The 24,234-nt window shown below is 35.1% G+C and overlaps 1 protein-coding gene across 5 annotated transcripts in view; it reads right to left on the bottom strand.

Annotated features, from left to right (window-relative positions):
• Nucleotides 1-24,234, bottom strand: part of JAK2 (Janus kinase 2) — a 118,905-nt gene that overhangs the window by 6,273 nt on the left and 88,398 nt on the right. For 4 of the 5 annotated variants that reach the window (XM_032634865.1, XM_032634867.1, XM_032634866.1 and 1 more), the window contains exons 12-22: nucleotides 23,867-23,994; nucleotides 22,226-22,360; nucleotides 21,019-21,106; nucleotides 19,307-19,434; nucleotides 18,024-18,162; nucleotides 16,974-17,125; nucleotides 16,675-16,825; nucleotides 15,785-15,921; nucleotides 13,314-13,503; nucleotides 11,562-11,686; nucleotides 11,218-11,390 (exon numbers count right to left, since the gene is read on the bottom strand). In XM_032634865.1, coding sequence (XP_032490756.1) covers nucleotides 11,218-11,390; nucleotides 11,562-11,686; nucleotides 13,314-13,503; nucleotides 15,785-15,921; nucleotides 16,675-16,825; nucleotides 16,974-17,125; nucleotides 18,024-18,162; nucleotides 19,307-19,434; nucleotides 21,019-21,106; nucleotides 22,226-22,360; nucleotides 23,867-23,994 — 1,546 coding nt within the window. Of the gene's footprint in view, nucleotides 1-11,217; nucleotides 11,391-11,561; nucleotides 11,958-13,313; nucleotides 13,504-15,784; nucleotides 15,922-16,674; nucleotides 16,826-16,973; nucleotides 17,126-18,023; nucleotides 18,163-19,306; nucleotides 19,435-21,018; nucleotides 21,107-22,225; nucleotides 22,361-23,866; nucleotides 23,995-24,234 lie in introns of all 5 variants that reach the window. The other variant, XR_004350372.1, reaches the window with a different exon arrangement.

Raw genomic sequence — 24,234 nt, 5'->3', positions numbered from 1 at the left:
ACATTACTTTCTGGATTACTGCTTATTCAGTAATGAAACTGTTTTCTTTCTATTCTGCTTTTGTGGAGAGGTTCATTTCCTGTGTTAACCTTTCCCCGAAGGTTCCATCACCAGATCTCTTCCTCTCTAAAAAAGATTTCCCTTAGGTAGTATCATTCACTTATATACTACAGTCTCCCAAATTTATAACCACCCTATCTTTGACCTTTCTTTTGTGTTTCAGACTTATTGAACATTTCCATATTAAAGTTCTGCACAGGCAAAAAGAACTCCATCCCCACCTCTCTGACACTTGCTGATTATTTTATTTTCTCTATGCAATGAATGGTATCACAATCTATCTAACTCCCCAAAATGGAAATCTTAAGAATTATTTTTGACTCATCTTTCACTCCCAAGTCTACTGAGCCACTAAAGTATATCTTAAAAATGTCTCAAATCAGTCTCCTAACCAATACTGCTATTACAGCCTTAGGTTAGATCCTTATCTCCTGACTAGTACAGAGATCTTCAAACCAGGTGAAGAGTAATAAACCCAAGGATATACAAAGATTTTCCAAGGGGCTCTACAGCAAGAACCGTATAAGGATTCTCCATGAGTCCAAAACCCTGCCTGAACAATTTAAAAAAATACGTTAGCAGAAGCATTTTCCCTGCAGTTCTTCTTAATACCACCCCACAGGACATGCTGTTAGCTAAACAAAGAATACTTCTGAACAATAAAAGCAATATAGATGACAGTGATTCTTTTAAGTGAAACTGTATTTTTTTAAAGATAGGATGGCTAAATCCTATGGATAAAAATTATGTGATTTCTTTCAGACTATAGATTTAGTGTTTGTTACTCAACAAGTTAGGTAAAATCTATCAACTCATTATGAAATATTTATATAAAAATTAGTTAACCTCATTTCATTATATAAAACATATTTTTTACTTGCTAATATAAAAATAAAACTGTATGTCAACTCTCCATCTGATTAGTTTTTAGCAGTATATAGCTTTCTTTTTTCATTAAATACATAAGAAAATTTTGACCAAGATGAAAATGTTCTTTCTGATTTTTATACAAGCTTATTAGTGATTCCCCAAAGTCAAACATCAGAGTTCAATCTCCCCAAAACATTTAGTGAAGGAATAACAGGACTTTTACCATATTCCTTACTTCATAAATTATAATCTTAACTATATTTTATTCTGTATTATTTATTAGAAATTAAGTAATGAGAAGTAGTTTATCTTATTTTCATAACTTAATTATGAAATTATTTATATTAGATATATATCATCTTAAGCTTATCCTGACTGCCCTTGTGGTTAATCTTTACAGATATGCAGGGAGAAATACTGGGCCCAAAGTTTTAGGGGCTTTCTTTATGACAAAAAATATAAAATGAGGTGTGAAAGCGAATATTTAAAATTAGAAAAGAAGGAATCTTGAAAGGAAGGCACTCTGGTGGATATGCTTTGTTAGCTTCATTGTAAACATGCCTCTGGCACATGTGTTCTGCAGTTTTTATCTGTTTTTTAAAATAATATTTCATAACATTAATATACTTACTTGAATTGAAAATGAAGTAAGACCTTTTCTGTTGGAAATTAAGTGTATTTGTTTATGAGGCCTGGCATTGCCAAATAGATTGTAATGAAGGACACTCTTCATTAAGTGACTCAATCTTTGAGGCAGTGCAAGGGTTTGCCATATTTAAATCACATATTTAAAATGTGATAAAAGATGTTATTAAAAACTACCATATTTAAACTAACAATATTCTATTTTATGAATGTATCAGTTTAAACAAGGTGCCTCTAAATGAGAGTAATATCATAATTTGAACTAATTTTAAAAGATTTTTGGTATACTTCCCAGAAACAGAAAATGAATGACTCTAATGATTGGGTAGTAAATCCACTTTTGAAAATCAAGTGGGTTTAATTCTTCGTTTTCAATGAAACTGAAAAAAGAATGGATCTAATGAAATTGCCAGCTAACAAATTTTACTGGTAGATCACTATATACTGTTTTGCTACGTACGTATCAGGAGTCACAGAAATGAGTGACATTGTTATGACAAAACTCCTTTCTTTCTTTCCCATCTCCTTATTTATACAAAAAAGTTTTCTCCATGTTTACAAATACAGAAATAAAATTAGAATTTATGTTGAATCTGGTCCCATTATAGAAGTAAATAATATTTATCTAAGGATATATGGACTAGTTGGAGGGGAAAGAAAAGCTCCATTTATTAAGAAATGTCTCCAATGCAAGAGGGAGGGGATATGGGGATATATGTATACATATAGCTGATTCACTTTGTTATAAAGCAGAAACTAACACACCATTGTAAAGCAATTATACTCCAATAAAGATGTTAAAAAAATTTTTTTAAAAAGAAATGTCTCCAATAAAAAATTTTAAAGAATTATTCAAATTAGTAATTCATTTATATTGCTTTGGAAATTTCATCCTGGCGGTACCTTTGACGATAACTTAATCTGGAATAAAAAGGTGAATACTTTTTTTGTGGTCATAGGAAATTTTAAAATTAATTTAAATTTATATATGTATTTTGGTTACAACGGAGATAGGTAATCAAAAGATTTTCCAAGTACAAAATATAATACATTATACAAAATTTTGAGATGGGAAGTGGAAATATAATTTTAAGAAGAAAAAGGAATAATGCAAAGTTTCTATCAAGAAGAACATCTGTTCCTATATATTTTTAAGTGGGTGACAATGGGTATCAAATTGCTGTGGTGTCTGGATTTCCTTGTATACATCTAAAAGATTGATGTACCATACTTCAATGTCATTATTTACAATACTTTATAAAATATATTATTTACAACCATCTAAATTTACAAAGGAAAAAATTAGCTATCAATTTTAAAATGTGCCAGAAAGAATATAGCTTTTGATAATTCTTTAATGGGTATATATGCACAAAGGGTTTGAAAATCAATGACCTAGATTCCTGCAAAAGTTGCCTAATTAGTCTTCTCTCTGCTGTTAGCCTCTTCTCAATAAAATGTACCCTCTATACCTCTAGTTCTCAAAACTTTTGGTCTGAAGTCCCCTATACTCTTAAAAGTTATTGAAGTGCCCCAAAAGCTTTCATTTATGTGGGTTGTGGGACTTCCCTGGTGGCGCAGTGGTTGAGAGTCCGCCTGCCGATGCAGGGGACACAGGTTCATGTCCCGCTCCGGGAAGATCCCACATGCCGCGGAGCGGCTGCGCCCGTGAGCCATGGCCGCTGAACCTGCACGTCCAGAGCCTGTGCTCCGCGACGGGAGGGGCCACAGCAGTGAGAGGCCCGCGTACCGAAAAAAAAAAAAAAGAAGACTATGTGGGTTGTATTTACCAATATTTACTATATTAGATTTCAAAATTAAGGAAATGTAAAAGTATAAACCCAGTAATTTAGCATAAATAACATTTTTATATAAAAATAACTATTTTCCAAAACAAAAAATTTTGTATTTAGAGTACTATGTTTTACATTTTTGTAAGTTTAATGTTGGTTTAATAGAAGACATTTTCTGTGAGTAGTTTTTTTAAAAAAGTTTTTATACAATTTTTAAAGGTTATACTTCATTTACAGTTATTACAAAATACTGGCTATATTCCCCATGTTGAACAATACATCCTTGTAGCCTATCTCAAAGGGCCCTAACTCCCGGGCTGTGGACCACTACCGGTCTGCAGCCTGTTAGGAACTGGGTCACACAGCAGGAGGTGAGCGGCAGGTGAGCGAGTGAAACTTCATCTGCCGCTCCCCACCATCCCCCATCACTAGCGTTACTGCCTGAACCATCCCCACCATTGCTCCCATTACTGCCTGAACCATCCACTGCCCTCCCCCCACCGTGGAAGAACTGTCTTCCATGAAATCGGTCCCTGGTGCCAAAAAGGTTGGGGACTGCTGGCCTATCTTATACCCAATGGTTTGCACCTCCCATTCCTATATATTGCCCCTCCCTACTGGTAACCACTAGTTTGTTCTCTATTTCTGTAAGTATGCTTCTTTTTTTGTTATGTTCACTAGTTTGTTGTAGTTTTTAGATTCTACATATAAGTGGTGTCATACAGTATTTGTCTTTCTCTGACTTAGTTCACTCAGCACAATACCCTCTAAGTCCATCCATGTTGCTGCAAATGGCAAAATTTCATTATTTTTTAAGGCTGAGTGGTATTCCATTGTATATGTAAAATGAGAGTGAAAAAGGGGAATAACATCTTAGTATTATTATAAAAATACTTCTGACCTCACAGACTCCCTAAAGGGTGTACCAGAGGTCCTCAAACTTTGAGAACTGCTGTTCTCCACCAAAAGTAGAGCTATCTTCCTAAAATATGAATCTCACCATTATCGCTGGATAAAGCCTCTAATATCCCACCTGCACACTGTCTAATGAATAATGTCTGAACGCACTAACATGGCACACAGAACGCAGTATTATTCCGTTTGTTCTGTGGTAACACCATTCACTTACAACCCTGCTTATCCTGTTGTTCTTGTCATCCTCCTCATGGAATACCCTTCCTCTTGTCCATCTGGTGAACTATTAATCAATAGTTGAAATGTCATCTTTTAGTTGTGGTTTTCTCTGATTAATTTAAACCCTCAGCAGAATTACTGCACTCTAATGTTTTTGCATCATCTTCTTCATTATTGCACTTACATACTACATTGCAATGACTGGATTACACATTTGATTTTTCCTAAACTAAGAGACCTTAAAAGGCAAAGGATTATGGATAGTGGACCTGTCAGTTGAATTTCCACGCCGTATCAAACTTTTCCACTTAGTTCAGCCTTCCTTGTAAGGGACAGTTCTTTTTTTTCTGATGCTGATCCTATCTTCTTATTCCAATTTCCTTGTATGGTGTTTGGAACACAGTAGGTGCTTTATAAGTAGGTGCTTAATAAGTATTTATTAAATTGTATTCACTAAGTATGCCAAAATCACTGGAAATCCATATAACTAATCATTATGGATTGCTAGTTAATTCCATTTAACTTCTCTAATTTCTCATTCTGGAAAAACAGAATGAAATTCATGTATCACTGGGGACATGACCAAAATAAGACAGTCAAGTTTAGATAAGTCTTATTTTCTAGTTTCACTTAAACCCTAAAAATAATTAGATAATGCTAATGCTCATAATTATCATCAGGATATTCCTTTAAAATGTTTTTAGTATTATAAAAAACTTCAAACATATACAAATTAGAGAACAATGAACAACCATGTACCTGTCACTTAGCTAAATTCATTGCCCACCTTGTTTTATCTACTACTCCCGACCTGCACACAACAGTATTTATATGAAATGAGTTCTGGATATGACAGTATTTCAACCATATTTCATACCATAACTATCCCAGTATGCATCTCTAAAACATAAGCAGTCTTCTTTAAAACACATTCACAATGCCATTATAAATCATTCTCCTGTGTAAGGGGTCCAAGATGGCAGCCTAAGAAGACTCTGAGCTCACCTCCTCCCATAGACACATGAAATTTACAGCTACACATGAAGTACTTTTCCTCTGAAAAGTATATGATAACTAGATGAACAGCACCTCCACAACAAAAGATAAAAGAGACTCACTGAAACAGGCAGGAGAGGCAGAGAGACAGTCCCACCCAGGACCCCATTCCAGGAGCAAATCAGAAGGATCACAAAAATATGTAACTATTTGGAGTAAAAAAAAGAGGGAGTAAAGGGATTGAGCTCCAAATAACATACCTCAACCCTTGAGTGCATCACTGGGAACACGAGCCCCTAAACATCTGTTTTTGAAAATCAATGGGGATTAAGTCCAGGAGAACCACATAACTGTAGGGAACAAAGAACCCGCTCTTAAAGAGCTCACACAGACCCATCTACCATGAGAAACAGCACAAAAGCAACAGTGTGAAAACACCTACACCATAAGTGAGGGAGACCTACTTACTGGTCTTAGAGCAGCTGCTAGAGAGGCAGGAACCTAACGGGACTTTCTCTGGAGACAAGAGCACTGGTAGATGACATCTTTGAAATCTCATTCTAACTTGCTGGTGATACAGCTAGTGGGCACTATTTTTGGTGCCCTTCTTCTAGCCTCCTAGCACCAGTAGGTGTGCTCCTCCCACCCTGAACCACAACTGAGCCAAAGCGAGTACCTTGAGTGCCCTGCCTACCCAGTGCAGATGTCACACCACAACTGGGCTGGACAAACACACGATATACCCCACCCTCCCCACACACTAGCTGCACCATAACTGGGATGAGCAAGTGCCCCAAACCCAGTCCACACTATGCAACAGCTCACTACAACCAGCAGGTGAGCACCCCAAATCCCACACATCCCACATCATAGCAGCAGCCCCACCACAGCTTGTAGGTGTGCACAGTCCACGTGAAGAACACCCGTGAGTGCCTGGGTCTGGTGGCCAGGGAGATTGTGCTTCTGGGCCCTATGGATTATCTCCTACACAAGAACAAGACTGGAAGAGGTAGCTGTTTCACCTAATGAATTTAGACAAATAGAGAAAGTTATGCATCATGAGAAGGCAGAGGAATATGTTCCAAACCAAAGAAAAAGACAAAAGACATTAATGAAATGGAGCTAAGCAACTCACTCAACAAAGAGTTCAAAGCAATGGTCATAAAAATGCTCATTGAACTCAGAAGAAGATTGGATAAACACAGCAAGAACTTAAACAAAGAGGTAGAAAATATAAGAAAGTACTAAATAGAAGTTATAACTAAACTGAAAAATACACTTGAGGGTTTCAACAGAAGACTTGATGAAGCAGAAGAACGAATCAGCAAGCTGGAAAATGAAACAAATAGAAATCACCCAGACACAGCTGCAAAATGAAAAAAGAATTTAAAAAAGTGAATATACCTTAAGGGACTTCTGGAACAACATCAAGCAGAACAGCATTCACATTATAGTGGTCCCAGAGGAAAAGAGAAAGAGAGAAAAGGTCAGAAAATTTTGAAGAAATAATGAATGAAAACTTCCCTAATCTGGGGAAGAAAGCAGACATTCTGGGTCTAAGAATTTCAGAAAGTTCCAAATAAGATGAACCCAGAGAGAACCATACCAAGACATATTACAATTAAGATGGTAAAAGTTAAGGATAAAGAATCTTAAAAGCAGCAAAAACAAACAAAAAGCCCCCCAAACCCCCAAAACACTACCTATTAAGTACAAGGGAAATCCCTAAATCAGCAGATTTTTCAGCAGAAACTTTATCAGCCAGAAAGAAGTGGATGACCTATTCAAAATGCTGAAAGGAAAAACTTTCCAACCAAGAATTCTCTACCAATTCTACCAGTCAAGATTATCAATCAGAACTGAAGAAGAGATGAAGAATTTTACAAATAAGCAAAAGCTAAAGGATTTCATCACCACTAAACTGGCCTTATAAGAAATGTTAAAGGGACTTCTCTAGGCTAAAGAAGAAATGGCACTAATTAATAATAAGAAAATATATGAAAATAAAAATCTCAGTGGAAAACATATAGTAAAGGTAGTGGCTCAGTCACTTATAAAGCAAGTATGAAGACAAAAGCAGTAAAGTTAACTCAAATTACAGTAATACTTAAGGGAAGCATAAAATAAGAATATGCAAAAGGCATCATCAGGGCTTCCCTGGTGGCGCAGTGGTTGAGAGTCCGCCTGCCAACGCAGGGAACACGGGTTCGCGCCCCGGTCTGGGAAGATCCCACATGTCGTGGAGTGGCTGGGCCCATGCGCCGTGACCGCTGAGCCTGCATGTCTGGAGCCTGTGCTCCGCAACGGGAGAGGCCACAACAGTGAGGGGCCCACGTACTGCAAAATAAATAAATAAATAAAATAAAATAAAAAGGCATCATCAAAAATATAAAATGTGGCAGGGGGGAGAGTAAAAATGTAAAGCTTTGCTTTACATTTTAAGTTGTTATCAACTTGGAAGACATTGCTATATACATACAATGTTATATGTAAACACCACAGTAACCACAAAGAAAAACCTTACAGTACACACAGAAAAGAAAATGAGAATGGAATCTAAACATAATACTAAAAAAATCCAGCAAACCACATGGGATTTTTGCATATATGTTCATCCAGGTATTGGCCTGTAAAAAATCCAGCAAACCAAAGGGAAGACAGAAGAAAGGAACAGAGAGGAACTATAAAAACAGCCAGAAAACAATAAACAAAATGGCAATAAGTACATACCTATCAATTACTTTAAATGTAAATGGACTAAATTAGCCAATATAAAGACATATAGTGGCTGAATAGATTAAAAAAAAAAAACAAGACCCATCTATATGCTGCCTAGAGATTTATTTCAGAAGTAAAGACACACACAGACTGGATGTGAGGAAAAAGTAATGAAAAGAAAGCTGGTGTAGCTATACTCACAGCAGATAAAACAGACTTTAAAACAAAGCCTGTAATAAAAGATAAAGAAAGGCACTATACAATGATAAAGGGGTCAATCCAGCAAGAAGATAAAACATTTATAAATATATATGCACACTACGTAGGAACACCAAAATATATAAAGCAAATATTACTGGCCCTAAAGGGAGAAATTAAAAGCAATATAATAATAATAGGGGATTTTAATACCCCGCTTACAGCAATGGATAGATCATTCACAAAAAAATCAATCAAAAAGGAAACATTTGGCTTTAAATGACACATTAGATAAGATGGAGTTCACAGATATGTTCAGAATACTCTATCCAGAAGCAGCAGAATACACATTCTTCTAAGGTACACATGGAACATTCTCCAGGATAGATCATGTGTTAGCCCACAACATGTCCCAGTAATTCAAGAAGACTGAAATCATATCAAGCATGTTTTCCAACTATAATGGTATGAAACTAGGAATCACAATAAGAAAACTGGAAAACCACAAAAACATGAAGATTAAACAACATGCGACTAAACAACTAATGGGTCAATGAAGAAATCAAAGGAGAAAAAAGAAAAAAAGCCTAGGGACAAATAAAAACAAAAATAAAGCACACCAAAATCTATGGAATGCAGCAAAAGTAGTTCTAGGAAGGAAGTTTATAGCAATACAGGCCTACCTCAAGAAACAAGTAAAGTCTCAAATAAACAACCTGAATTTGCACCTAAAGGAACTAGAAAAAGACCAAAGCCCAAAGGTAGTAGAAGGAAGGAAATAATAAGATAAGGGCAGAAATAGAGACTAAAAAGACAATAGAATAGAACAGATCAATAAAACCAAGAGCTGGTTCTCTGAGAAGATAAACAAATCAAGAAGCCTTTAGCTAGACTAACCAAGAAAAAAAGGAGAGGGCTCAAATAAATAAAATTAGAAACGAAAGAGGACAAATCACAACTGATACCACAGAAATACAAAGGATAATAAGAGAATACTACAAACAATTGTATGCCAACAAAGTGAACAACCCAGAAAGAACAAATTCCTAGAAACATATAATCTACCAGGACTGAATCGTGAAGAAACAGAAATAGAAAGCCTGAATAGTCCTGAATAGTAAGGAGACTGAGTCAGTAATCAAAAAACTTCCAACAAACACCAAGTCCAGGAAACAGACAGCTTCACTGATGAATTCTTCCAAACATTCAAATAAGATTCAATACTTTTCCTTCTCAATTCTTCCAAAAAAACTGAAGAGGAGGGAACACATCTAAACATGTTATGAGGCCAACATTACCCTAATACCAAAACCAGACAAGGACACTGCAAAAAAATAAATTACAGGCCAATACCTGGATGAATATAGATGCAAAAATCCTCAACAAAATATTAGCAAACTGAATTCAACAATACATCAAAAGGATCATATCCCATGATGAAGTGGGATTTATTCCAAGGCTGTAAGGATGGTTCAACATCTGCGTGAACAAAATGAAGGATAAATACCATACGATTATCTCAACAGATGCAGAAAAAGCAACTGATAAGATTCTAACATCCACTTATGATAAAAACTCTCAACAAAGTGGGTATAGAGGGAACCTACCTCAACATAATAAAGGCCATATATGACAAATCCACAGTTAACATCATACTCAACAATGAAAACCTGAAAGCCTTTCCTCTAAAATCAGAAACAAGACAAGGATGCCCACTCTCACCACTTTTATTCAACACAGTATTGGAAATTCTAGTCACAGCAATTAAGAAAGAAAAAGAAAGAAAAGGCATCCAAATTCGAAAGGAGGAAGTAAAACTGTCACTCTTTGCAGATGGCATTATACTATATAGAGAAAACCCTAAAGACTCCATGAAATAATAAAAAAAACACTTTTAGAACTAATAAATTCAGTAAAGTCACAGGATACCAAAAACAAAAAAATCAATATACACAAGCCAGTGACATTTCTATACACTAATAGCAAACCAACAGAAAGAGAAATTAAAGCAATCCCATTTACCACTGTATCAAAAAGAATAAAATATCTAGGAATAATTTCAACCAAGGAGGTGAATGACCTGTACAGTGAAAACTGTTTAAGACACTGATAAAAGAAATCAAAGAAGGCACAATTAAATGGGAAGACAGTCCATGCTCATGGACTGGAAGACTTAATATTGTTAAAACGTCCATACTACCCAAAGCAATCTACAGATTTAATGCAATTCTTATCAAAATTCCAATGACATATTTCACAGAACTAGAACAAATTCTAAAATTTCTACGAAACCACAAAAGATCCCTTGAGAAAGGGAACAACCTTGAGAAAGAAGGACAAAGCTGGAGGTAGCATGCTCCCTGATTTCAAGATATGCTACAAAGCCACAGTGATCAAAACAGGTTGGTACTGGCATAAAAACAGACACCCAGATCAACCAAACAGAATTGAGAGCCCAGAAATAAACCCATATATATATGGACAATTAAATTATAATAAAGGAGCAAAGAACATACAATGGAGAAAGGACAGTCTCTTCAATAAAGGGTGTTGGGAAAACTGGACAAACATGTGCAAAAGAATGAAATTAGACCACTATTTTATACCACATACAAAAATTAACTCAAAATAGATTAAAGACTTGAATGTATGACCTAAAACCATAAAATTCCCAGAGGAAAACATAGGATATAACTTCATTGATTATTACTATAAATATATAAATGACAAACTATTAATAGTAAAAATAAAGTTTGAAGTTTGTGCTCCAAAACTTCATTTTACTGTACTAAAATATACTCACCAGAATATGGGACTTTCACCAGGTTCTTTCACTTTGTAGTATTCTTTGCCTTGTGGCAACACTTTGGTTAAGCCAAAATCTCCTATTTTAACTCTGTTTTCATTCTCCACCAATATATTCCTCGTTGCCAGATCCCTGTGGATATACCTTTTTGTACCAAGATACTCCATACCCTATGAATAAAATAACATTTTTCTTTCAGCTAGCTTTATAAACATAAACAATTTAAATAGTCTTGTATCTTTCTACTCCCTTAATTATCTAAGAAAAACCTTAGAGGATTTCTTAATAATTACTTCAACATATTCTCTTCATCTACAACAAATAGCCAGGATATTAGGTACCTTGCATATCTGAGATGTGTACTGAAGAAGTTTTTTATGATCTATCCGTTCTTTATGTTTTTGGAGATAGTCTCGTAAACTTCCATATGGTAAATATTCCATAATTAATCTTAGATTACGCCGGCCTATTAACACACAAATGAGAACATAACGTTTTACTCTGCTATACTTTACTGATGAACTATTAGAAAACAACTGTATAAAAATGACTTAAAGGGCTTCCCTGGTGGCGCAGTGGTTGAGAGTCTGCCTGCCGATGCAGGGGACACGGGTTCGTGCCCCGGTCCGGGAAGATCCCACATGCCGCGGAGTGGCTGGGCCCGTGAGCCATGGCCGCTGAGCCTGTGCGTCCGGAGCCTGTGCTCCGCAACAGGAGAGGCCACAACAGTGAGAGGCCTGTGTACCGCAAAAAAAAAAAAAAAAAAAAAAAGACTTAAAAGATATATAAAATCTAAGAGACTTCCCTTGTGGTGCACTGGATAAGATTCCACACTCCCAATGCAGGGGGCCCGGGTTTGATCCCTGGTCAGGGAACTAGATCCCATATGCATGCTGCAACTAAGAGTTAGCATGCCACAACTAAGGAGCCTGTGTGCCACAACTAAGGAGCCCTGGAGCCGCAACTAATACCCAGTGCAACCTAAAAAAAAATAATAGTAATAAAGCATGACTGGAGGTTTTTTTTTTTTTTTTTTTGGCTGCGTTGGGTCTTCATTGCTGCGTAGGGGCTTTCTCTAGTTGCAGTGAGCGGGGGCTACTCTTCGTTGCAGTGCATGGGCTTCTCACTGCGGTGGCTTCTCTTGTTGCGGAGCATGGGCTTTAGGTGTGCAGGCTTCAGTAGTTGTGATGTGTGGGCTCAGTAGTTGTGGCTCACGGACTCTAAAGCACAGGCTCAGTAGTTGTGGTAAACGGGTTTAGGTGCTCCGCAGCATGTGGGATCATCCTGGACCAGGTATCGAACCCACGTCCCCTGCACTGGCAGGTGGATTCTCAACAACTGTGCCATCAGGGAAGTCCTGGAGTTATTAATAAAAAAAAAATCTGAGTCTAAGATGACAAAACCTGATTATAAAATTAAAGGTGATGTAGTAGTTAAGAACAATGACTTTTTTTTTTTTTTTTTTGCAGTACACGTGCCTCTCGCTGTTGTGGCCTCTCACATTGCGGAGCACATGCTCTGGACATGCAGGCTCAGCGGCCATGGCTCACAGGCCCAGCCACTCCGCGGCATGTGGGATCTTCCCGGACCGGGGCACGAACCCGTGTCCCCTGCATCGGCAGGCAGACTCTCAACCACTGCGCCACCAGGGAAGCCCTAGAACAATGACTTTTTGAATCAAAAAGATTTGAATAGAAGTTTTAAAAATAGTTATGTTTTAATCTTCTGTAACCCATTATGCAAACCAAAATAAGCTGATGAGAAAACTTCCTTTCTCTTCATCTATACTGAATAAAAAGCATCTAATTAAAAAAAATAATATTTTCACAGAAAATTTCTTTCTTTAAAAATGACATTCCCTTGGTAAGTTTAAGCAAGAATGGTAACCACCATCCTCAGTGAAGAGAATGATCAATCAAGTAGTCAAGGACCTCCTAACACCAAGTACAATCTCCAGTCATACAGAATGCTTCTTTCTCTGGGTACTGGAATATTTTAAGTCCAGATCTGGAGGCATTATAAGTTTCTACAATATTACCCAGGATGTCAAAGACATACCCTGAGTTCAAAAAAGGTATCAATGGGCAACATACCAGCACTGTAGCACACTCCCTTGTACTTTACAATGTTGTCATGTTGCAAGGATTTAAGGATTTCAATTTCCCTTTCAAAGTCTCTGAGGTGCTCTTCAGTACTGTGCTGGAGCTTCTTCACAGCCACCACCTCTCCAGTGTTGTCTTGTAGAGGGTCATACCGGCACATCTCCACACTGCCAAAATTACCCTAAATAATACATCACATTAAGATAGAAATCGCAAGTTTTCTAGAAAAAGTACTAATAAATTCTGATTATACAGGCAATTTTCAGCAGCTAGACGATGTATCTCGAAACTCACATTAAACAACTTTCAGAACAAGAAAAGGAGATAATATTTCAATAGGTGAGTAGTAAACTTAAATTTCTTCAAAAGGAATTACAGGCTGAAATATAAAAACTTCAAAAAAGCATTTAAACAAATCATTAACATTAATTTTTAAGATAAGCCAAGGGACATGCCAGGGAATTCCTAAATTTCTATCACTAACTTCCAGGAAGAACTTTTCTTCTTCACAATATAGCCTTTGATGTCACTGTCAGTGAGCTATATGGAATAAGAGTATGTTACAGACTGAATATGTCCATGCCCATCCCCCCAAATTCATATGATAAAGCCCTAACCCTGAATGTGAGTGTATTTGGAGATAAGGCCTGTGAAGAGGTGATAAAGATTAAATAAGGTCATAAGGGTGAGTCCTTCATCCAATGGGGCTGGTGCCTTTATAAGAAGAGGAAGAGACACCAGTTCTCTTTGCCATATAAGGACACAGTGAGAAGGTGGACATGTGCAAGCCAAGAAAAGAGCCCTCATCAGAAACTGAACCCTACTGGAACCTTGATCTTACTTTTCAGCCTCTAGAATTATGAGAAATAAATGTCTGCTGTTTAAGCCAAGGTCAGCCTGTGTGGTTGGCAGCTTCTGTGATTATCTCCCAATGTTCTCTACATTCTGACATTCAAGCTCTTTTAAAATCCCCTCCCCTTGAGTGTAGGCTGGATTTATTAACTCATTTTTAATGAACAGAATATGGCAGGAGTGATAAGATGCCACTCCTGAGATTAGGATATGAAAACACAATGGCTTCGATCTTGGGTATTTGCTCTCAGCTCCTGTGTTGTGAGGCAGCCTGTGGAGAGGCCCGTGTAAGTGAGCTTAGAAGCAGATATTCTGAGGCCTTGTCAATAGCCATGTGGTAAGCTTGGAAGTAAGCCTTCCCCTAGTCAAGCCTTCAGAGAAGACTGCAAGACCTGGCTGACACCTTGATTACAGTCTAGTGAGAGACCTTGAGCTATAACCACCCAGCTAAGTTACTCCCAGATTCCTGACGCGCCTAACCTGTGTGATAATAAATGCTTTTTTGTTTTCAGCTGTTACGTTTTAGGGTGATCTGTTGCACAGCAACAGATAACTAATACACCCAAATACATACTTTTATTTGTCATTGCTACATACTTTGAAACATTCCCGAGACTATTTTACAAACCAGGAATGACAGCAAAGTATTAATATAACTAAGCCAATATATAATATAACACCCAATGTTTAGCTCTGGTAAAGCTGGATCAGAACATTTAGTTTAGATTCAATACCTAAGTGAGGCCTTCATAATACATCCAAGCCCAAATCCAGTTCATAAAGCTACATGGTACAGAGCCCTATACTAGCAAGCTTAGAGGAAGAAAGAGCGCTTTACCACTATGATTGGACCTGCTAAGAACTAAGGTTTTCTTGGTCTTACTTAAAATATGTAGGCTATGCATGACTGTGTGACCTTTCAGCAGGTAGAGACTGTCTGCTAGTAAACATGGTCCAGTCAACATCTAGACTCTGAACAAGCAGATTAATTATTTCTCTCTGAGATGACTGAAAAAGGACATCGGTGGAGAGGCTTAATTAATTGTTCCTTTCTGTATCTCATAACCAAAGCGCCCTCTACCAAGAGTCTCATGGTCAAATTAACTGGGGAAAATACTGCCTAATTTATCCATCTCTTGAAAATGTTCAATGCACAGTACATGTTAAAGGTTCTGAGAAGTTCTTCAGTAAAGACAGCTGTTTATTTAACACAGCATTTCTTCAACATCTGACAACAAAACCTTTTTTCTACAAACACTTTTTTTAAACTTTTTATTTTATATTGGAGTATAGTTGATTAACAATGTTTGTTAGTTTCAGGTGTAGAGTAAAGTGATTCAGGTGTAGATTCAGTGATTCAGTGATTCAGGTGTAGAGTAAAGTTATACATATACATGTATCTGTTCTTTTTCAAATTATTTTCCCATTTAGGTTGTTACATAATATTGAGCAGAGTTCCCTGTGGTATAGAGTAGATCCTTGTTGGTTATACAAACAGTCTTTAAAATTTTGTGGAAAGTGAACTTTAGAGAATCTCTTAAGCCTTTTTTCCCTAAATAAAATGTTTTACGATTATATTTCAACTAGTTAAAAATCTTCTGACATCTTACCTTGCCAAGTTGCTGTAGAAATTTCAAGTGTCTCTCTTCAAATTGTGTAGGGTCTCGGTCTTCAAAAGCACCAGAAAACCCTAGGGCACCTATTCTCATATTAGGTAACATGTCATTTTCTGTTAATAGTTCATAATCTGGAGAAATAAAGAATATTTCTACCATAACCTGGCAAATCCATTCTCTAGGTTAAAATAATACATATTCAAGCTGACCAAAATAATCAGAATGAGTTAGAAATACTAAATACAAATCAATACAGGGCAACTCTAATAGTTTTGATTATGTTAATGGAAGCCTTGAATTATAACCCATAATCTAACATGTTTTCAGTAAAGATTTTTGCAAAGGATAAATGAATACTTTCCAAAATAGGTAGTTTTAATAGTTATAAAGTAAGATTATATGCCGATTTTTGTGGTGAGAAGAGATAATAGTATTGGAACAGGAAATACTTATAGGTCAGACACATGTATATTTAGCTATGTATTTTAAAGGAGCAGAGGACAAACAAAAACAAATCTACTTCATGTTTACAAAATTAATCAATTACAGAATATATGAGAACTAGTTAAAAAAACAAAAGAATTGTTTTTAAAAAGTCAAATAAGTCAAATAAACTTCTATCGTTTACTACTCATTAACTGGCAAACTAAAATGAGGTTATTAAAAGGGAAAAAGCCTTTTTTAAAAATGGAAATACTTCACAATCAGTGAGACCAGAAAATGTATAAAGTAAGAAAAGTCAAATGAACGTAAGAAATTAAGAGGGTCAAAAAGATATCAGGGAACTTTCCAGAGGGGATTACAAAATTAGTAAGGATTTATTAAATATAACAAAGATAGAAAGATAGCTGGAGACTCATTAAGATTGCTCCATCAATACGTACCTGGAGTAAACAAACTATTAAGATCTCGTATGATGGCTCTGAAAGAAGGTCTAAAATCTGGTTCGTAATCCATACAATTATTAATAAGATTTGCTAATTCTGTCCACTTTGGTGCAGGAAGCTGGTGCCTATTTTCATAAAACTGTAGTTTCTATAATTAAAGAACCACATGTTGATAATAAATTATAAATGCCGTATCAACCTTTTTTACATAAAATGGGCTAAAGAATATCAAATCATGTGCAAAAAATATCAGGGATCACAAGGTAATTCCAACTTCACCGTTTACATGAACTTACTCTTTGAGAATCCAAAGCACTCAGGGGCTTATCTCCTCCACTGCAGATTTCCCACAAAGTGGTACCAAAACTCCATTTGTCTGTTGCCAAATTTAGATTTTTAGGATTTTCAATGCATTCAGGTGGTACCCATGGTATTCTCTCCTGCAGAACTTTCAAATGATAGGAACAAAGTATGGTTAAAGAGTTCCCACAATTAAACAATTCTTATATATGTTAATAATTTTTGCTGTATAATTAAGAGAGTACAGAGTCCTTTCTCCTTCACCATATGAATATATATTCTCTTTCTTCACATCCCATTCCAAAGGGTAAAGTCCCCCTGAGTATCAGATCTAACTAAGATCCTATAACATTTTCTGCCCTATAGTCTCTGTCTTCACTTCATATAAAGGCACCAAGTTTAAGTACTACTTGCTGAAATAGGAAACCATGCATCAGTGTACAAAAGGTGATAAATTTGGATTCTAACTTTAGACATTCAATTAGAGAAATTAGCTAATGTAATGAAATACAATTACAACACTATTTGGATAAAAAAAAATGCCTCTCAATTATCTGACTGAATTTTTTACTTTAATTAATTGTGTTAAGGAGAAGGTTATCAACACAAAAGTTTTAAGAAGTCATAATTAGCTGAATAATTAAACTAAATAAAAAATTCAAACTTGATAATATATCTTCTCAAATTTTTATTTAACGACTAAAGGGAAGAAAAATTTAGAAGAATTTACTTGTGGCTCAAAGAATGATATTTAAAAATTTCACAATAAAACTGGATAAAATCCAATATTCCATATATAATTAGGGATTAACACTGTTTAAAAAAAATCATCTTACAGTACATAGAAACATGCTTATAAGAAAGGAGAAACAGAGACTAGGATGTAACTATAACTTAATTTAGATTGCTAAAAATGGTAACTAAATTTTATTATTAATCAAGAACATGTCAAAAAAATAGAATTTGAGAAAAATTAACAGCCTGATCTTTATGCCTCTTTCTAAGCAAAGCTTAATAAAGTTAAATTCGATCCCTGTAGAACTTACTGTCCTTTGGCAAAACTGTAATACTAATGCCAGGATCACTAAGTTTGATGAAAGGAGGATTTCCTGTCTTCCTGTCTTCTTCTCTGATAAGAAGAATATTTTTGGTGCACACATTCCCATGAATAAGGGTTTTTTCTTCCTATTAAAGTTAAATGCATATACATTCAAATATTAATCCACAAATAATTTGAGCACTTAATATGTCCAAGACCCCAAAATGGATTTAAAAAGTAAAAATAAGAAAACAGTATTAATAAACATTAATTGGAGGCACACTTTGAGAAAATAAAACGAAATTTTATGGCATCACCATGCTTTGTGTTTTACATTTTAAGTGAAACAATGCTCTATACCCACGAAGAAACAAATACATAAAAAAAATTTATTTATTTATTTATTATTTATTTTGGGCTGCGTTGGGTCTTCGTTGCTGTGCGCAGGCTTTTCTCTAGTTGCGGCGAGCGGGGGCTACTCTTCATTGCAGTGAGTGGGCTTCTCATTGCGGTGGCTTCTCTTGTTGCAGAGCACAGGCTCTAGGCGCACAGGTTTCAGTAGTTGTGGCACGTGGGCTCAGTAGTTGTGGCTCACGGGCTCTAGAGCGCAGGCTCAGTAGTTGTGTGGCATGGGCTTAGCTGCTCCGCGGGGCATGTGGGATCTTCCTGGACCAGGGATCGAACCCATGTTCCCTGCATTGGCAGGTGGGTTCTCAACCACTGCGCCACCAGGGAAGTCCCACGAATACTTTTTAAAACTACTTAATGCCAGTTCACTTTATTAAGCTGAGATTTTAAATAGTATATATTTGTAGGTGGTAGTTAACAGCAAGAAATACTGTTTCTGTTCAGTAGGTGCATTCTTAAGGATCTGATCACTAGCTGGCCCTCTGGTATTCTGCTTCTCTGGCAAAACTGCTTTCTCAATGGACATAATGTCCAATTACCCACAAATACCATAACAAGGTATTTTCTGCAGGGATTTTTTGCTATTCATAGTTAGCACAACTTTTTGATAATTTTTCGTTAAATTCTCTGAAGCTAAGATACACAAACTACAGACTGTCTATCAGCAGTTCTAAGAAATTGATGGGATGACAAAACTATTTCTTTCAAAATTGATTTCACATAAGTACACCTAAAATAATCCCTTTCATCAACTAACACAGATTATTTTAAATGACTCAGCATCCATTTACAGATTTATTTCTTGGTCCCACGTCAAGATCCTTTCACATTGCTTCATAATCTAAAACAGTAAGCTGACAAAAGAATATAATAATTACTTACTAGAAAATGCATGGCCCATGCCAGCTGTTTAGCCACTTCAAGTTTCCATAATATATTTATAGAATTTTTATTCTTTTTCAGATATATATCTAGTGATCCAAATTTTACAAACTCCTGAACCAGAATATCTGCATTAAAATATAATGATAATAATAAGACTCAAGTACTGTACAGTAAAATATATATCATTTTAAACTTTTATAATTATATTTATAGTTATATGTGATATTATAGGTAAAGAGATTAAGCTACGTAAAATTCACTAATTTAAAGAAAGGTTAACAGCTATATAAAATGTATATTGGGGTTTTAGTTCATTCACAACAGAAAGAGGTAAAGTCTAAACAATTACATATAAACACAATATTATATATAATTGTACATTATGTATAATAATATGTAGATGTATGTAGATCGAATCCCAAATTGTGATTCCGCTTCATCTAATATTAAAATTAGTTTTCATATGATATACAACAACTTTTGGTGACAAAACTACCTTTGGACCTTGCTGAGTAACTAAAACAAATGTTATGAAAGTTTTTATGCCTACAGTTAATTTGGAGAACAGTCAACATGTCAATAATAAAGAACTGACTGCAGGGAAATTTACATCAAGGCAAGCGTCAAAAAAAAGATCTAAGAGTTACAATGAGCAAGGGCTTAGTAAAACTTTTTTATGTGGCATGTAAGACCTACTATATTTCACAGATACCACTGACTGTCATATGTCCCATTATTATGTGTCATAAAATTTTAAAAATTGCCAATTAAATTATGAAATGACATCAATTATATCACACTTCCTAATTTCAGATATTTTTAATGTGAAAAAAAATGTATCACAGAATCAATGAAATAAGTATAAAAGCAAATGTAAGATCTGGGATTATTTGCTCTAAAACATTGTTTTCAAACTTTGTAAAGAAGTATATTCTTTTTTTCCCCTAGATGAAAATTTACGGGAAACATCAATAAATAAAAAAGAGAAATACAGAACCACTTTAGTTGGCGGTGAGAGGCAGAACTCTCTACTCTGCATTTAGATTTACTCCCATTTCATCAGTCCCCTGAGATACCTCTACAGAACAGATTTGAAAACCACTGCCTCTGAAAAGACTATCAATTTTCAAAAACATGAAAAAATGTTATATAAGTATGGATGCATATTTAATCATATTACTAATGGAAAATAGGAAATTAATTACATAAGTAATTTCTGAATGTAAACTTTTGAGAGTTTTTATGAACAGTTTAAATTTAGCCATAAATTATATCTATATCAACATCCAATCATTTCAGTCAGTTCCATTACAATTCAATCTAACATTTATATGCTTTGTCTTAATAATTTCAAAGAGATCTGTACTGAAATGGCCAGTTATTACAATGTTATGTTGAACCAGCCATAATCTGTATTGCTATGGTTAACAGAAAAGGTTGTTTTTGTTTACTATAATACTGTACTGTTCTGGCATTTTAACATAAGCCATATTAAACTGTTTACTGCATTTTAATTTCATTCATTGGTTTCCTTTATAAGAAGATATAACTGAACAGTTCCACAGTGTTTTTGGTTTCAACAATATTTAATTCCTGTTATAGTTTATATTGATATCTATTATCCTGAAATTGAATTTTCTATACAAATAAAAATGGATGTTCTGAGAAAGGCATAACATTAACATAAGGAAGCCAGTCGTTTTACTTACTCTCCTCTCCACAGACACATACTCCATAATTTAAAACCAGATGTTTGTGAGAAAGCTGGCTCATCATGCTTGCTGCTTCAAAGAAAGACTAAGGAAAAGAAAAATATACAAAAGATGCAAAAGAATTATTTTTTGTGTCTAAAAGCATTCATAGTTCAGCAAGATTCTCTCTGCCATAAGAGAAATGCACTTTCTCCTATTAGCAGGACTATAGATAAGGTTACAATGTGCTTTGGTCCCTTCAGACGGAGTTACAACTGCCATCAACCTTGATGTTAGAATTCATTCTCAGGAAAACCTTGAGTAAGCTTGGTTCAAGCAGACAGCAATGTGAAAGAACAATAGTGGTTGGTACAGAGCAACATAAATGATGCAAGATTAACAGGCTTAGACCCATAGCACCTAGAATAGAGAACAGTGGTACGAACAGAGACAGACACCAAAGACAGTGATGTGGGACTGCAGTAAATGGATGGGAGCTTCAAGTAACACTTCCTAAAAAAATAAGAATGATCGCTGTGCAGATAAAATAGTGTAACAACTATGTCAGGAAACTGGCATGGTATTAACATCACTATAACTCAACTAAACTTTGCCTTGAACTTCTGGGTATGGCTGTTGAAGATCACAATCACCAACACTGTGGTGTTCTGGATTAGAACAACTCTTCGGCTTCTATGTTTCACATTATCTTCTACTAATATCCTTTAAGACATTTTAAGTATCATAAATCTTCGTTACATCATGTTTGGTGATATCTTACTATACTAAGGACTTTGGCAACTGGCAGCTGGGTTTCTGCTGGCTAGCATCTTTGGATGATGCCCAGAGGTAACAACATTTCACCTAGAGTGCTCCTCACGTACACTGCCTTTCAAACTTTTTTTAAGTAGGCGAAATTATAGAGGAAACCTGTGGAACCCATGAAGCTCTGGGGAGCCAAATTTAAAAGCCACTGCTTTAGTATATACAAAGATGTAATAATACACATAACACAATGCTTAATATTTAGTTTGGAAATTAGTTATTATGAAAAAATTCCATATTTTTTTAGGCCCACCAGAATACATCCTCAGAAAGGTTCTTGACATATATACTTATAAAAATTACAATTTTGAAAAGCTGCATACATGAATGTGTTGTGTACATATGAGAGCATATCTTTAAATATCATAAACTACATGAACTACAAAAGGAATATACAAACCTCTGAATAGTTTCTATGTGCTTTATCCAGAACTTTTAAAAGAACTTCTGTTTCATGCAGTTGACCATAGTCTCCTACTTCTCTTCTTACACCTTTAAAAATTTTGGTAAAAGTTCCTTGGCCAAGGCTTTCATGCTTTAACAGAAAAAATGGAAAGAAAGAATGAATAAAGATGGAGAAAGAAGTGGGAATAAGGAAATATGTTCAATGACAAACAGTCTTTAAAAAATCCACTAGTATTTCTTGCATATCTTTACAGAATAATTGTTGAAAGACTGCACTCTGAATTCAGCAGGGCTGCCTGCAATCTATTACTATTAGTTTTGTAACGTTAGTCAGGTTACCTGGCAACTCTCTGCTTCTTGTTACTCATATAAGGATTCATATTTTTATAATTCTGGATAATTCTATCTATTGTCTCCTTAAGGAACTCAGACATTAGTTGGTTTTTCTCATTCTACTCTCCATGTCCCTTAAGTTCTGTTTCATAACTTCCATTTCTTTCTCCCTCTCTGCTGCCTTTGAATAATTTTCAGATCTAACTTTCAATTCACTAGTTTTCTCTTCAACTATGAGTAACTGCTTTTTAATTTGTTCATTTTTTTAATGTCTATGAGTGTATTTTTCATTTCTATACTTGCCCCCCCCCGCAAATCTTTCTGGGCTGTTTTGATGTCTTGGTTTTTCCCATGTTTTCAACTCCTTTTTTATTTTTAAACATATATATATATACATACACACACACACACACACACACACACACACACACACATATATATATATGTATTTTATAATCTCTATCTGAAAAGTCTGTTATATGAAGCTCTTGAAGTATAATTTGATATTTGTCAGTCTCTGACTCTTGCTTAATCTGGGATTATTTCTCTGTATGTTTTAAAATTTACAATTAAAAGCTCATGTTTGGAGTCATTTTAACTGGGAATCTTCGGTGGCCTAGATTAAGAGTATATTCTTCCAAAAGATTTTATATTTGCTCTGCCAACCACCACAGGGTGTTACTAGGGGAATACCACTTGTTAATTTAATTTATTGGCTTAGGGTTTCTCAAACCATGCAGGTGATATAAAGAAACCCAAACTCAAAAGTTTATAATTACAAATTCTCAGGACAGACTTTTTCATAACTAAGAGCTCAACTAAAACATACAACACTCTTCTCTTTTTGCTAGCAGGTGAATTTTTCACAATCCAAATATTTTTCACTGAGGATGTATTTACGTGAGGGTCCTGGTAATCCTGATCCCCCAAAATGTTCTGTGGCCAAACATCAGCTCTTATGTACTACTTTGTTTTCAGTACCTTCTTTGAACTTCCCTTACTTTCTTGAGAACTTGAGAATTAAGATACTTTTTTAGAGGAAGACTTTTAATTTTTAATTTATTAAAAAATTTTTTAATTCCTGAAAAGAAAATACAATTCCATTCTTAAAATAATTAACTTAAGTTCGGTATCACATTTTCACAAGAAATAAAAAAATGTGAACTGCTATAAAATTTTTATAACATAGGTTATAATAAAAGAGTTCCAAATGTCATATGAATGTAATGTGGGTTAGAAAATGAAGAAAACAGTTGTTGTTTTAAAAAGACAAAAAGACAATAATCAGCATCTAATGACTTACAAATATCAAATCTTCATTTCTGATTTTGTGGAACACCATTTGGTTCACATTATTATGCCTCTGTAATGTTGGTGAGGTTGGTACATCAGAAATACCATTGGTTCTGAAGACTAGAAGGTTTGATTTATCTGTTTAAAAAAAAGGATAGAATGAATGAAAAAATATATATATATATAAAATCAAAACATACTGAGGATATAAATTGCTCCAAAGGGATAAAATAAAATGTGTTCTATATACAAGAAATGCTTAACAGCCTCTTATTGTTCATTTTTTTTCATAGAAAATTATTTTAGGAGTTTATTCATTGAACTTTGATGTACTCTAACCAGTTATTTTATATATTCAAAATTATAATCCCTTCCTTA

Source organism: Phocoena sinus, chromosome 6 (assembly GCF_008692025.1).
Source record: "Phocoena sinus isolate mPhoSin1 chromosome 6, mPhoSin1.pri, whole genome shotgun sequence".
NCBI lineage: Eukaryota > Metazoa > Chordata > Mammalia > Artiodactyla > Phocoenidae > Phocoena > Phocoena sinus.
The sequence above is the reverse complement of the archived record's forward strand: the minus strand, read 5'-3'. Positions and strand labels throughout refer to the sequence as shown.